Source organism: Xyrauchen texanus, chromosome 37 (assembly GCF_025860055.1).
Source record: "Xyrauchen texanus isolate HMW12.3.18 chromosome 37, RBS_HiC_50CHRs, whole genome shotgun sequence".
Lineage (NCBI taxonomy): Eukaryota > Metazoa > Chordata > Actinopteri > Cypriniformes > Catostomidae > Xyrauchen > Xyrauchen texanus.
The window spans coordinates 12,595,425-12,609,282 of NC_068312.1; the positions used below are offsets into that span (position 1 = coordinate 12,595,425).

At 41.8% G+C, this 13,858-nt stretch overlaps 1 protein-coding gene across 2 annotated transcripts in view; it reads left to right on the plus strand.

Annotated features, from left to right (window-relative positions):
* adam9 (ADAM metallopeptidase domain 9) overlaps positions 1-13,858 on the plus strand; it is a 50,042-nt gene that overhangs the window by 7,837 nt on the left and 28,347 nt on the right. For both annotated transcript variants that reach the window (XR_007968904.1, XM_052108804.1), the window contains one exon: positions 10,075-10,153. Coding sequence is in view for 1 of the 2 variants with exons in the window: in XM_052108804.1 (XP_051964764.1) it covers positions 10,075-10,153 (79 nt within the window). In the remaining variant the exon portion in view is untranslated. The remainder of the gene's footprint in view (positions 1-10,074; positions 10,154-13,858) is intronic.

Sequence of the window (13,858 nt, forward strand, 5' to 3'; positions counted from 1 at the left end):
TATCACAAAGACATTGAAGCAATTAAAAAGCAAGAGCTTATTAGATTTTGGATCTAGAATGTACATTATTAAACATTATCAAATTTAGGCACCAAATCACATCTGTGCAACATTTATCACACAAACAGCAGTACAACATCTCAGAATGTAAACTTTTTTGTATTTGTAGTGTTTCAAAAATTGCAACATGCGGTGCAATTTGCAGGCAGAACTTTTTGGAGAACCACTACATCATTGCTTGAACAGCTAAAGTATCCTGATCTTATCAGATTGGTCATGTAGCTTAAATGAAGCTTAGATTGCATGTTGAAGTTGGCATTCCCAAGAGTTATATCTCTCATGTACTTTCATGCCTGTTAAAACTTTATACACATACATCTCTGAAACATTCTGTGCTCTTTGCGTTAATATTGAGATACTTAATAAACGTTCTCTTCTCCTCACCTCAACAGTATGGAGGCCCAGATCAGGGCAATGTATTTGGAAATGTGCCTTGAAAGTAAAAAACATAAAGTTGCTCAGAGTTGCTTAACATTTGTGATGTGCTTTGAACCTATTTCTTCACATTTTAATGAAAGATGAAAATAACACACTGTATGACCACAAAGCACATTTATTTTGACACTCAGTGCTGAATGTGTTGTGGCAGGTGTGTTAGTTCTTTTAAAAAAGTTGCTGATCTCCAGCCAAGCTCCCCTTGTGTTCTCAATGAGATGTGACAGAAAGGTCAGCTCATCACATTACATTTTTCCGATTAACACTTTTTTTGATTCTGACAAATGAAACATATATGCACAGAATCAACTTTTAACCCCCAATATTCCCCTTCCCCCTCCCAATCCCCAAATTACACACACAAAAACCATATATATATATATATATATATATATATATATATATATATATATATATATATATATATATGAATAATAATAATCACACACATTTAAACTATAAAACAATCCCCGAGAGCCTTCCAAAAAAGTCAAATAGCTGCCCCACCTCAACCAGAATTCTTGGATCTTAACACACCTCCAAAAATCACGAGTTGTGTCCCCATCTTCTGATTGGTATCGCCAGCAGGTGGGTGTGTCTTTAAGAACAAGCCTATTCAGTCTAGAGGGTGGCCAATAGAATCAATGTAAAATCTTGAATTGGAAAAGGCACACCCATGCATCTCTAGATGCAGACTTGACGTCCTTTAGAATCCTAGCCCACACTCCCCCCTCCAATACCAAGTTTAAACCTTTCTCCCATAATCTCTTGAGAGATGTTAAAGCTCCATCCCCCAGACTCTGAATTAGCAGGGAGTAATACAGTGATGCCTCATGGCCTTTTCCAAAAGCAGTAATAACCACTTCCAGAGTATCTGCCAATTTAGGGGGGTGTAAGCTACACCAAAAAATATTACAAAGAAGGTGATGCTGCTGTAAAAGCTGTAAAAAGAATTGAGACCTGTGAATCCCAAAATGTTGAACCAAATTTTCAAAGGATCACAACACTCCACTCTTAGGGGGCCTGGGTAGCTCAGCAAGACTAGAGTCGCAAGTTCGAATCCAGGGTGTGCTGAGAGTGTCCAGCCAGGTGTCCTTAGCAACCAAATTGGCCCGGTTGCTTGGGAGGGTAGAGTCACATGGGGTAACCTCCTCGTGGTCGTGATTAGTAGTTCTCACTCAAGTGGGGCGCTTGGTAAGTTGTGAGTGGATCTCGGTAAGCGTGAGCCTCTACATGCGGAGTCTCTGTGGTGTCATGCATAACGAGCCATGTGATAAGATGCATGGATTGGCGGTATCAGAATAAAATTAATAAAATCGAGCCACACCTAACTGATCAAATAGCTCATCAATCCGAGGCATTTGGTATGCATCAAATTAAGAGACCCCCATTGACTTTTCTATAATCCACACAGAACCAGACCAAGGTTGCTCTTAGGAACCAGAACCACTGAGCTGGTCCAATCACTGTGGGATTCTTCTATTACCCCCATTTCCACCTTGGCCTTTAATTCTTTCCGAACCACTTCTTTCTTGTGCTTGGGTAATTGTTAGGGATGACTACATTCCACTACCCCTGGGGTCGTTTCGATATGGTGCTCTATGAGATCCGTATGACTGGGAAGAGGCAAGTATTCTCCTTGCATCCTGGCAACATCCGAGACTTGGGATGGTGAGAAGAAACCAGGGTGACTCGATTGGTGGCTTTTAAGTTCACCTCCAGTCCAAGCACCTCCCTCTCTGGAACCAATGTCGCCAAAGTCACAGGGACCACCTCTCTCCACAGTTTTAGGAGGTCGAGGTGGTAAATCTGACATGATCTGCCTCTATTGTCATGTGACCTCAAAGGGTCCTTGGCACTTGCTGAGTAATTTAGAGCTTGATGTGGGGAGCATTACAAGGACTTTATCTCCCGGTATAAATTCCTGTAGCTGAGTACCACTATTATACAATAATTCATACAGTTTGCGTAGTGCACATGACATGAATGTAGTACCCTTATCAGTGGGGATTTATTTCAGAATGCTCAATCGGTCGATGATTCTGAAGAGTGCCTCCGCAACACTCCACACTGAAATGTTGCACAGAGAGTCTGCTTCTGGATATCGCATTGCGTAGTCCACCAGAACCAACACAAATCTATTCCAATGTACCGTCTGCTCTAATGGCACAATGAGGTCCATACCAGTTCTTTGGAAGTGGACCTTGATTAACGGAATGGGGGGCAATGGCACTCTTGGGGCGGCCTGCGGATTCACCAGTTGACATTCACGGCATGCCACACACCAACTGCAAACTTACCTGTGATTGTCCGGCCAATAGAAATGGGACATTAGATGGTTCAGTGTCATAACATTTCTCGACTGCTCTTCAATACCAACAATTTGGTTGTATCCTCCTTTTTCTGAGTGTCCTGCATCACTCGATACTACCGATCCTTGATAATTAAAAATACGGATATGATGGATTGACCATCAATCACATTCACTTGGTCAAAGCAGGGTTTCCGTTGTCCGGTAATTACCGGACATTGGCCGGTAAAAAAATTAAATGTCCGACAAAATTAAATCTCTCCGGTCAAATTGTCCGATTAAAATTGCCTAATAATCCCGTCCCCCTAACACAATCTGAATTTGAGAATAAGCCTAAAATGTATAAAGCAAAAATACACCGATCTCTTGCTATGTTATAAAGGAACAGGCTCTATCGTTTGAAAGTTATGAAACAACATCGCATGCTGCATTTCAAATAAAGCGCACGCCTAAAACGGCTGCAATATAGACCTAAACAACGAACGATTGAGTGAGACGTTTCAAATATGGCCAGGCCCAGGCAGACTAGCTTTAAAAGCTTTTTTCAGAGGCCAGACGATGGTGAATCAGGAACATCTCATTATAGATAGATCAGTGCTTCTAATCCGCGCATTCGTGCAGTTTTTTTCTCTATCATCAAAACTGAATAGCCTATGTTCATCAGTGCATGGTTACATATCAAGCAGGGACACGTTTGTGTGCATTTTATTTTGTGATTTCACCGGAATTAATAGAGAGTCTCCGCAACGGCGATAGATTGAAACGCGCGTCCTAGTGAAGATTGCGCAACTCGCGCAGCGCGTCGTCCATGCAACTGATAGCAGCGGACACGAGCGCTCAGCTTGATTTAAAAAACAACAGATTTTAGCGCTAGATCTCTTATTTAATAACGGACTAAATGAATGATCTGCTAGTTAACTGGAGATGTTTTATTTATTTGTATTAGGTACATCCGTGCCTCAATGTTTCAAAAAGTGAATGTGTGTGAAACCACAGTAAAAAACAATTGGCGTTGATTGACGGCAATCGGACGTTCATGTTTTTTTTTCGTCTATTTGAAAGTTAAGCTAATAATAATATGTTGCATTCTATACGGCCTGATTATGTCATTTTTTAAGTTACATAGACTGCCTCCAGTTTTCCTCAACTTGACTAATTAAGAGGCGATATTTTTGACCGGCATATCATCAAAATGTCCGTAAAACGAAACCTCTGCCGGTCACTTTGACCGGCACCATTTTTTTCTAGCGGAAACTCTGGGTCAAAGGTGTGCCTTAGGGTCTTGTCTCGCATTTGCTCCAGAGTGAATCCCCTGCAGGGAATCATCTAAGTAATGGGGAAGCCGAGACTTCCCCCTCCCTTACGTTCTCCTGATGTGGAGCTGACATAGACGGCCCTGGCACCGCCTCCCCAACTAGCGAATCACACAACACACACTGATCTGCATTGTTGCAAGACCCATCCACACATATTCTCCTTAATAAAGAAGCAAATTCCGTACCCAAGATTAGTGGATGGGAGAGGCGGGGACTAACCGCAGCTTCGACACTATGCTTTTGTCCCCGAAATTAAATAATGACCATCACTACAGGATAATTTTGAATATCCCCATACACACAACTTACTTTCACCCGCCGGCTTGTCAGTGAATGGAGGTTTGATTCAACCTGAATCCACCAAGTCTTGGTATGTAACCCCATTAATACTCACAGGTATCTGGTATGCTCATGCTTGATCGGGGGTGGCCTGTGGCATGTCGGGGTCCGGACCAATGTCTCCACCTCAATCACGTGGCATCGGTCCTTGAAATGCCCAGGTTCCCCGCAGCCCCAGCAGACCTGCCAAGACTTCACACCCATGGCAGCGGATTCACAACCCTGTAGGGGAGAGCGGAGAAGGTTAGGGAAAACTGGTGGGTTGAATGGCCCACGGGACCGGTGAAACGGTTTTGTGGTCGGAATTCCCTGTTTCCTGGGAATAGGAACAGAGAGAGAGAGTAAACAATCCAACGTGAGTCTTTTTATTAACAATGCTTTTTAGCTTAACATAAACGGGTTGCTTTTCAGCTCAACATAAATGCACACACAGTCAGCTTCGTGTGTGTCTCTCTCTCTCATCAAGCAGTTTGGACTGCCCTTTTATCCCTCTCCAGCTCTCACTGCAACACAAAACTGCTGCCATGTTAATCATCATTTGTGAAAAAGTGAATAAAACTCACTGCTGTTGTAGAACCTCTTGTGTTTATTTCACCAGAAAACTGCAACAAGGCATGTAAAAGTCATTTTGCAAAAATGTTTTTACCATGAGAACAGGTTGCAAACGGCATATAAAGTGCATTTACTACCATAATGTGGCATATTTTTGAGTGAAACTAAATATGGAGGAAAGTAATGTTGTGAAAATAATCATGAGAAGTAGGCTACTATATTATTAGAGGTGCTTGCTTATCAAGCATCGCTTTTACTGTTGTTAATATAAATGATTATTGATTTGATCAAACTCCTAACACTAAGCATTAAACTTTTGTACGTGATCTGACTTTTCACCTTGCTGTCGATAAAGCATGTGAAAAAATTCCATAGACTTACAAAACAAAAACAAAAGTCCTTGTTGAAAATGTACAAATCTAATAATTTATAATATTTCTACCACACCCACGTGGCCAATTCAGAATCATCCGAAAAGAAAGTTGTTTCAGAGGCATGGAGAAAGTTGAATTTGTTTTTCTTTAGAATAATCATGCATAATAAGACCAGGAACATCTATTAAGAAAGATCAGAACAGTACTTATTCTTCCAAAAGGGAAACAAGGTATAAGCATTATGTAATCGTATGTCACTCTTGGCAGAGTCCTTTGAAAGGAAAAGGGGAAAAGCTTAGTGTTTCTCCATTGCTTTTTTCTCAGTCGTATGTGTGCCTGCAGAACTGAGCTGTAATTCCCCACAGCTGCCTTATCCACCTTATTTTTCAGCAAAACTAGGGCACCGCCATTATCAACCTTGAATGTGGCCCACTTCCAGCATAAGCCACTTCCAGCTATTTTAGCTAAACAAAATATTTTCATAATCTCATTGGTTTTGAGCACATATAGTTTTACCGTTTAGCACATTTTGCCATCGTTTAATAACACACCGTTGCACTGGCAGAATTAATGAAATCAGGCGCATACATGGACAATCCTGGGCACCATCTTGATACACCTCCTCAAACTTTACACAAATAGCAACTTTCTTTGCACCAAAACTGCATCTTGTTTCATCTTGGAAAAACAATATATACATTTACATTATATACATTCTTGTCAGAGAACATTCTAAATTTCTTAGCGGTGCATAGTAAACAGACACGCAGATCTCGCATTTAGCATGGCTTGTGAAACATCGCCTTTGGAAATAAATAAATAAAGTTATCATCGGAGATTATGCAGGTACATATGAGGTTTACACAGAGACAAGAAATAATAGATCGTCACAATCTCGGTAAAGAAAGAAGCAGATTTTATTACTGTCTCTTCAATACAACAACACACAGCAACAAGTGAATGATTTACTTACACTTTTACTATAAATGCTGATGTTAGAAAATGATCTGACATTGGCACATATTTCTGCTGTACATCCTGTGGTTGTGTGATAAGCCCAGATCAATAACTCTGGTATTTTAACCTTCAAGTTATTTTCACTGTGATCAATGCCATCCGAATTTTCTCACATTCGCCGCTGCTTACTTCCGCAATGCAAATTAAGGTGGATAGCAATAACTTGCCTACCATTAATAACTCACAGCTCTGTACACACACAGGGAGAGATTACAACAGAGATAAATCTCTAACAAACACGCACACAAAGACCATCTGCCTTAGAAACGCATGCACACACATTGGGTCTCATTCACTAATAAATGCATACAGCTTATGTTCTATTAGGTCTTCCACTTATTCTAATGTTGATGAATATTAATTATTTAAAAATTAGGGAGTGTGTCCCTGCTTTTAGCCATTTTGAATAAAACACGAACACGCCATCTCCATATAAGGGTTTTCAGCGGTACAGCCATTCGTCACTCCATGTGTCCTTGAGATTTTACTTTAGAGCATGTGCAGTATGATCTTCTAGTAAATCCAAGTGTGCCATTCTCAAAACCAGTAAACAAAATAAACACTGTTCAAATAGGCTTTACGTTATCAGCTTCATTTTTATTTCAGATCCGGTGCTGTAATTTTTTTTCCTCATTCCCAAATTAAGCTATAACAATAATAATTTTTGTTGAGGTCACCTTCATTGGCAAGAAAAAGTATGTGAACCCTTTGGAATTAGCTGTTTTTCTGCATTAATAGGTCATAAAATGTAATCTCATCTTCAGCAAAGTCACAAGTATAGACAAACACAATGTGTTTAAGCTAACAGCACACAAACAATTATAATCATTCATGTCTTTATTGAACACATCCCATTAAACATTCACAGTGATGTGAAAGATAAGGAAGTGAACCCTTGGATTTAATAACTGGTCGATCCTCCTTTGGCAGAAATAACCTCAACCAAACATTTCCGGTAGCTGCGGATTAGACCTGCACAACGTTCAGGAGGAATTTGGGACCATTTTTTCTTATAGAACAGAATTCTTAGGACATCCGGTGAGAACGACACTGTTGAGGTCATTCCACAGCATCAGCACAGGTTAAGGTCTGGGCTCTGATTGAGCCACTCCAAAAGGTAGATTTTTTTTTTTTAAGCCATTCTGTATAGGATTTACTTCAGTATTTAGGATCATTGTCCTGCTGCATCACCCAACTTCTACTGAGCTTCAGCTGGCACAGCCACCCTGACATTATCCTGTAGGATATCTTGATAAACGTAATTATCAAGATACATTTTTTCCTCGATGATGGCAAGTGGTCCAGACCCCAAAGAAATAAATCAGCCCAAAATCATGATGCCCCCACCACCCTACTTCACCATTGGTATGTGGTTCCCTTTTTATGCCATAAGTTGTGCTGAATGTTCTTCCCAAACAATTTTATCTTAGTTTCATCAGTCCACAAAACATTTTCCCTGTAGCTTTGTGGAGTATCAAGGTGGTCTTTGTCAAACTTCAGGCACACAGCAATGTTTTTGTTGGAAAGCAGTGGCTTCCTTTGTGGTGTTCTGCCATGGACACCATGCCTGTTTAATGTTTTCCATATAGTAGACTCATGAACAGAGATGATATCCAGTTCCAATGATTCGATCAAGTCTTTAGCTGTCACTCTATGGTTCTTTCTTTATCACATTGAGCATTCTGTGGTGCGCCATTTGAGACTTCTAGGGAGAGTAGCCCCAGTACTAAATCTTCTCCATTTATAGACAGTTTTTCTAACTGTAGACAGATAAATATCTAAGCTCTACGAGATAACTTTATAACCCTTTCCAGCTTTATGCAAAGCAACAATTTTTGATCGTAGGTCTTCTGAGTCGTGGACCATGTCAGCAGATATTTCTTGCGAATAGCAAACTTAAAATGTTTGAGTTCTTTCTAGAAGTCAAATGAACTCTAACCCACACCTCCAATCTTGCTTCATTAATTGGATGCCAGGTTTGCCAACTTTTGACTCTAATTTACTTTTCTTAATATCATTAGCCTAGGGGTTCACATACTTTTTCCAACCTACACTGTGAATGTTTGAATGATATTTTCAATATTTACAAGAACAATACAATGATGTGTGTGTTATTATTTAAAACTGATTGTGTTTGTTCATTATTTTAACTTAGATGAAGGTCAAACCAGAATTATTGTATGTTTTCAATTTCTAATATATTGGTCAAAAAGATTTCAAAAACGTTTCTAAATGATGCATTACTGAATCTGTCTAATTTAAAATGGGTTTTAAAAAATCCTTTCAGTAATTACAAACAACTGGGAAGATCATGGAAAAGAAATTGAAATTATTTGGTCAGGAAGTGTGGTAGACCTGCTTTCTCCTTCCTGCTATTATTTTGTCTGTCTGTGTCATCATCTTTTCTCTCTCAGTATCTACAGAGCTGTACAGGATAATCACATGAATCTACTCAGCACCTCCTCTCAGCTCTCTTTCCTGCTGTTGCTCATGACTAAAGGTCACTGGATGTTAGCACTGTCTATTCCTTATGCCCTCTCTCATGTTCTCTCTTTGAAATGCCTCTGTAGTCTTCTTTTTAAAATATTTGACTCTGATTTTGGGCTATTCAGGCAGTAGATTTTTGCTTTTTGTGTCTTTTCTCATTTTTAAACCACTAGCAACACCAGGCTGAATTGCAAATACTGTATAATCACCATTTTCAAACAGATGAACTCCTCCTGTCTTGCATTGGTTTAACAAACAGATAGTCCGGCCCCAAACTCACACCACCGGTTGACCAGTGTTGCTGTTTCGGGCTGAATGGGCCACTCAAACAGAGGGATGTTTGATAGTGCCACTGAACCAAAGTGTTAAACTTTTAGGTGAAATCAACCTAAAAATGGCTTACTTAGTCACCTTTGTATATTAAAAAGTTATTTCACCTTCAAAATTCTCTCATCATTACTCACCCTCATGATATCCCATGATATCCCCTTCTGCTGAATATTTTTAGAAGAATATCTCAGCTCTATAGGTCCTCACAGTGTGAATGGAGATCAAAATTTTGAAGCTCCATAAAGCACATAGTCCTAAAGGCAGCATAAAAGTATTCCATACGACTCCAGTGGTTTAATCCATGGTGTCTGAAGTGATATGATAAGTCTGGGTCAGAAAAAGCTCAACATTTAATTTTTACTATAAATTCTCCTCCCTTCCTAGTAGGTGGTGATATATATTCACGAAGAATGCAAATCGCCAAAAACACAAGAATAATGTGAAAGATGAGATTGATTGTAAAAAAAAGACTTAAACATTGATCTGTTCTCACCCACCCCTATCATATCACTTCTGAAGGTGTGGATTAAACCATTGGTGTCTTGTAGATTACTTTTATGCTGACTTTATGTGATTTTGGAGCTTTAAAAGTTTGGTCACCATTCACCTGCATTGTGAGGACCAACAGAGCTGGGACATTCTTCTAGTAATCTTAATTTGTGTTCATAAGAAGAAAGTCATACATATCTGGGATGGCAGGAGGGTGAGTAAATAATGAGAGAATTTTCATTTTTGGGTGAACTATCTCTTTAAACTGGGATAAAAGAAAGAACTTTAACATCGACATTTCTTACATCAGCTTTAAGCAACACAATGTCTTAATTGTGTGTGTGTGCTTGTGTTTTTTTCTCAGATTGCTTCTTCCAGAGGATTTCACTGTGTACACTTATGCCAAAGATGGCTCGCTAGTCACAGAGAGACAAAACATGACAGTAAGTCAACAAACTCAATAAATGTTGGTTGTGCATAAGAATCACCAATCAACCTTTGAGCATATGATACATTGTTTTTCACAATTGTGAGTCCTGTGGAAATACATTTGTGCTGATATTAAAATGTCTGTGTGAATGCACTAGTTCTTACACTGTTGTTTTTCGAAGTGTAAAGACAGCAATAGTTTGCGATGATAGGAAAAATTATAAATACTCACCATTTTTTACTAGATCAACATCAGCCTGTGCTATAAGCTTGAGGATCTGGTTATTTATATTTGGTTTGATGCAGAGCTTTGACACACAGGTTATGACATATGTGTTTATGGCATAAATACTCTCCTACAGACAGAAAACTTTCAGAGCAGCCACTTTATACTAACCAAAAAATAAGCACTAAGTAATACTGTAATACTGCTAAATGCGTGGGAAAATATGTGCTACTTTTACATTTAAACTAGCTTCATTCGTAACCCAAAAACCCTAAAGGTACTGCTACTCTCACCTGTCAATGTATACATTATTTCCACCTCAGCCCAGCGTTTTAACAGAGTTTCTACACACAGAATGACACAGGTGAAGAGAGAACAGCTGCGTTATATCATGCAGTGTTGTCTGCTATTGTAATTGGTGCTATGATGTCTTCAGGGTTCCAGCCAAACACTCCCAACACAACTTCTGATGCCAAGTGCAGTGGAGCAGTACCGGGAAGAGCTGCATTATTCACACTAACTGGAATAAGGGGGGTTGGTAGACAACAGGGAAAGTTGTCACGAGCCGTGTGATGAGGGGGGCATATGGCATAGTCCTCCACGACACAGTCTATTCATTGGGCGCAGTTGACAGTATTGACAATAGGATAGCACTTTAAAAGAAACTACATTAAAAGCAAGGTTTAAATGCTCCCAAGTTATATGGACCCTTTTCACAAACTGCCATAATACATTTCTGCCTTGATTTAGCAAGGTAAATCTAGCAATCGTAATTGTTCAATGTAATCTATATCCCTATATTTTGTGTTGCAATGGCATTCATTTAAAACCTTGTCACCACTGCTGCAAGAGAAGTCCACATACAGCTTCTGAGGGAGTGAGAGTAAATTTGGCGTCTTTCTCACTTTAGACTGCCATAATCCATCACTCCTTTGTCCTTTGGAAAGTCATGGAATGATGGTGGATTTTTCTTGTGCTGTTGGAGCAAATGGAAATGCAAAGTAATATTTACAATGTTCTCCCATTTATCTCTATATATTATCAGCGAAGTTCATCTTCAATATTTTAGTTCCACATTTTTGAAGTCCATTAGTCTAAAAAGAAAACGATCTTGAAAAAACTTTCTCCTCTGCACGCTGTGCAGTCCACGCCCCAGGGCGCTTCGACAGCACTTATTTCCCCCTCTAAAAGAGTTTGTTTTCACTCAAAAGAGCAATACACAGCAGGCGTTGAACGTCATTTTCAGGACACGTCCTTTTAAAGATGCCCTTCTGCCTCTGTGTAGTTCCTGGATGCGGTCGATATCTCTCCAAGATCAAGGGTAGTGATCACACTGAGGCAGCGTTTGTGGATGGTTCATGTACTCACTGCAAGAACTTGACCATGGCAGCTTTGCGGTTGCGACTTTCATTCCTCAAGGTGAATGCCACTTCAGCCGCCCCCCGTGTTGCTCCTTCTACCCACGGATTTGAGGACGACCCGGCTGGCAATGGAGGCGATTTGGTTTCGCTGGATAAATCCCCACGTACCACCCGCCCCCCGGCACGCTCGCTTGCTTCCGTCCGGGCTCGAGGTGAGTGTGGCTTGCCTCACAGTTCTCCCTTGTTAGTTGTTGTTAGTTGTTACTCTCTGCCCCCGGAGTTAGATGATGACATGGCTGCTGCATCAGAGAGCGTTCAGGCATCTGACAGTCTGAGACCGACGCGCAGATGGCAGCCATGAGAGTGGGCTTGGACTGAAACCCTCCGTCATCCCCACAGCCTTCACGGCTTGACGATTGGTACCTCGGGTCAGGGAGCCTCTCCCAGCCAAGGACACCCCCCACCCCACCCCCCAGTACCTTTTTTCCGGAAGTGCATGACGAGCTGACGAGGTCGTGGAGGGCACCTTTCTCACTACCCTTGACGGTGGGGCGGCCCAGGGGTACACGGATGTCCCCCAGGTGGACAGAGCAGTTGTGATCCACCTGTGCCCCGAGAACGCCGCCACCTGGCAGGATCGCCTGGTACACCCCTCCAAGGCCTGTAGGATGATGTCGTCGCTGACCTCGAAAGCCTACAATGCCACTGGACAAGCCGTCTCTGCCCTGCATGCCATGGCTCTCCTGCAGGTCCACCAAGCCAAGACATTTAAAGAACTGCACCTGGGTAGTCCCGACCCCGATGTGCTGCAGGAACTGCGGTCTGCCACCGACCTAGCTCTCAGAGCCACGAAGGTCACAGTGCGGACACTCGTGTGGGTGATGGAACGCCACCTTTGGCTGAACATGGATGAGATGCGCGATGTTGACAAGGCCCGCTTTCTCAATGCCCCCGTCTCCCGAGCCACAAATGCTCTGTACTGGGGTAGGGTTTCACAGGCCTAATTCCCTCTTCAGGCAACTCCCTGTGATGTATTTTCTGCGGTACGGTCCCCCTGTCGGCAGAACCGCATCTCCCTTGGGCAGTCCCTCTGCCCCTGGTCACTGTGTTTGTAGAGCTCCTCCTTGTCAAACCATGTGGTGTATTGTGCCACATGTCACCTCCCCCCAGTCTGGGCAGGATGTGGTCTCCGCAGGGTCTTTTCCCCCTGAAAGAATAGGAACGGGAAAGATCGCCTTCCCCGACACATTTCATAACGTTAAGATAGCCGCAGCCGCTTTATGCTCTATGACGAGAAACATAGAGAGAGAAAAGTCCACGGCTGGCCAGCTTGTTCCCATGATAGTCATGTCACCTGTTCCCCCCTTAGGGGTGCTGGTAACCTAAGGTCTGTATATGACACCTTTTCTGGGGTCATTGGGGAGGGTTACGTGCGACCTATTCAGTTGCTTCTGAACGCAGTAGCTTGCTTGCACCTGTGTCAGCAGTTCATGTAACATGTTCTAGTGCATGGCACTTTTAAATGGGACCCAATACATTCAACACAACGCCGAGTGAGTGACAGAAGGGGAACGTCATGGTTACTGTTGTAACCTCCGTTCCCTGATGGAGGGAATGAGATGCTGTGTCCCCCTTGCCACGACACTAGAACTACCACTGTAAACGGCCGTACCTTATTCTCAGCTCCTCAGCGCAAAAACCTGACTTACAGACGCACGCTCGCTTCCCTTTATACCGGTATGTCGGGGGGCGGGGCATGCAAATTCTGTCTGCCAATTTCTCAGTGGCCTTTTCTCAAGTTCAGAGGCTGTCAAGAAAGACCCCTTGTGTCACTACATTCGACACAATGTCTCGTTCCCTCAGCATCTCAGCATCTCAGCAGCAGGAAAATGCTTTCCTGCTGCTGAGATGAGACATTCATAACTACCCTACTTGTCCTTCTTGAATTTTAAAGATAACATGAAACGTCATGGTTACTGTTGTAACCTCCGTTCCCGTTCCCAGGGAACGGAGGTTACAACAGTATGCTCTACAATTGCATGCTCTTGATTACTTTCAACAGCAAAATAAAAATATTAACTTTTTGTGACACAGGCCTAGCCAATCACAAATATAGCTGGTTATTTTTGGCA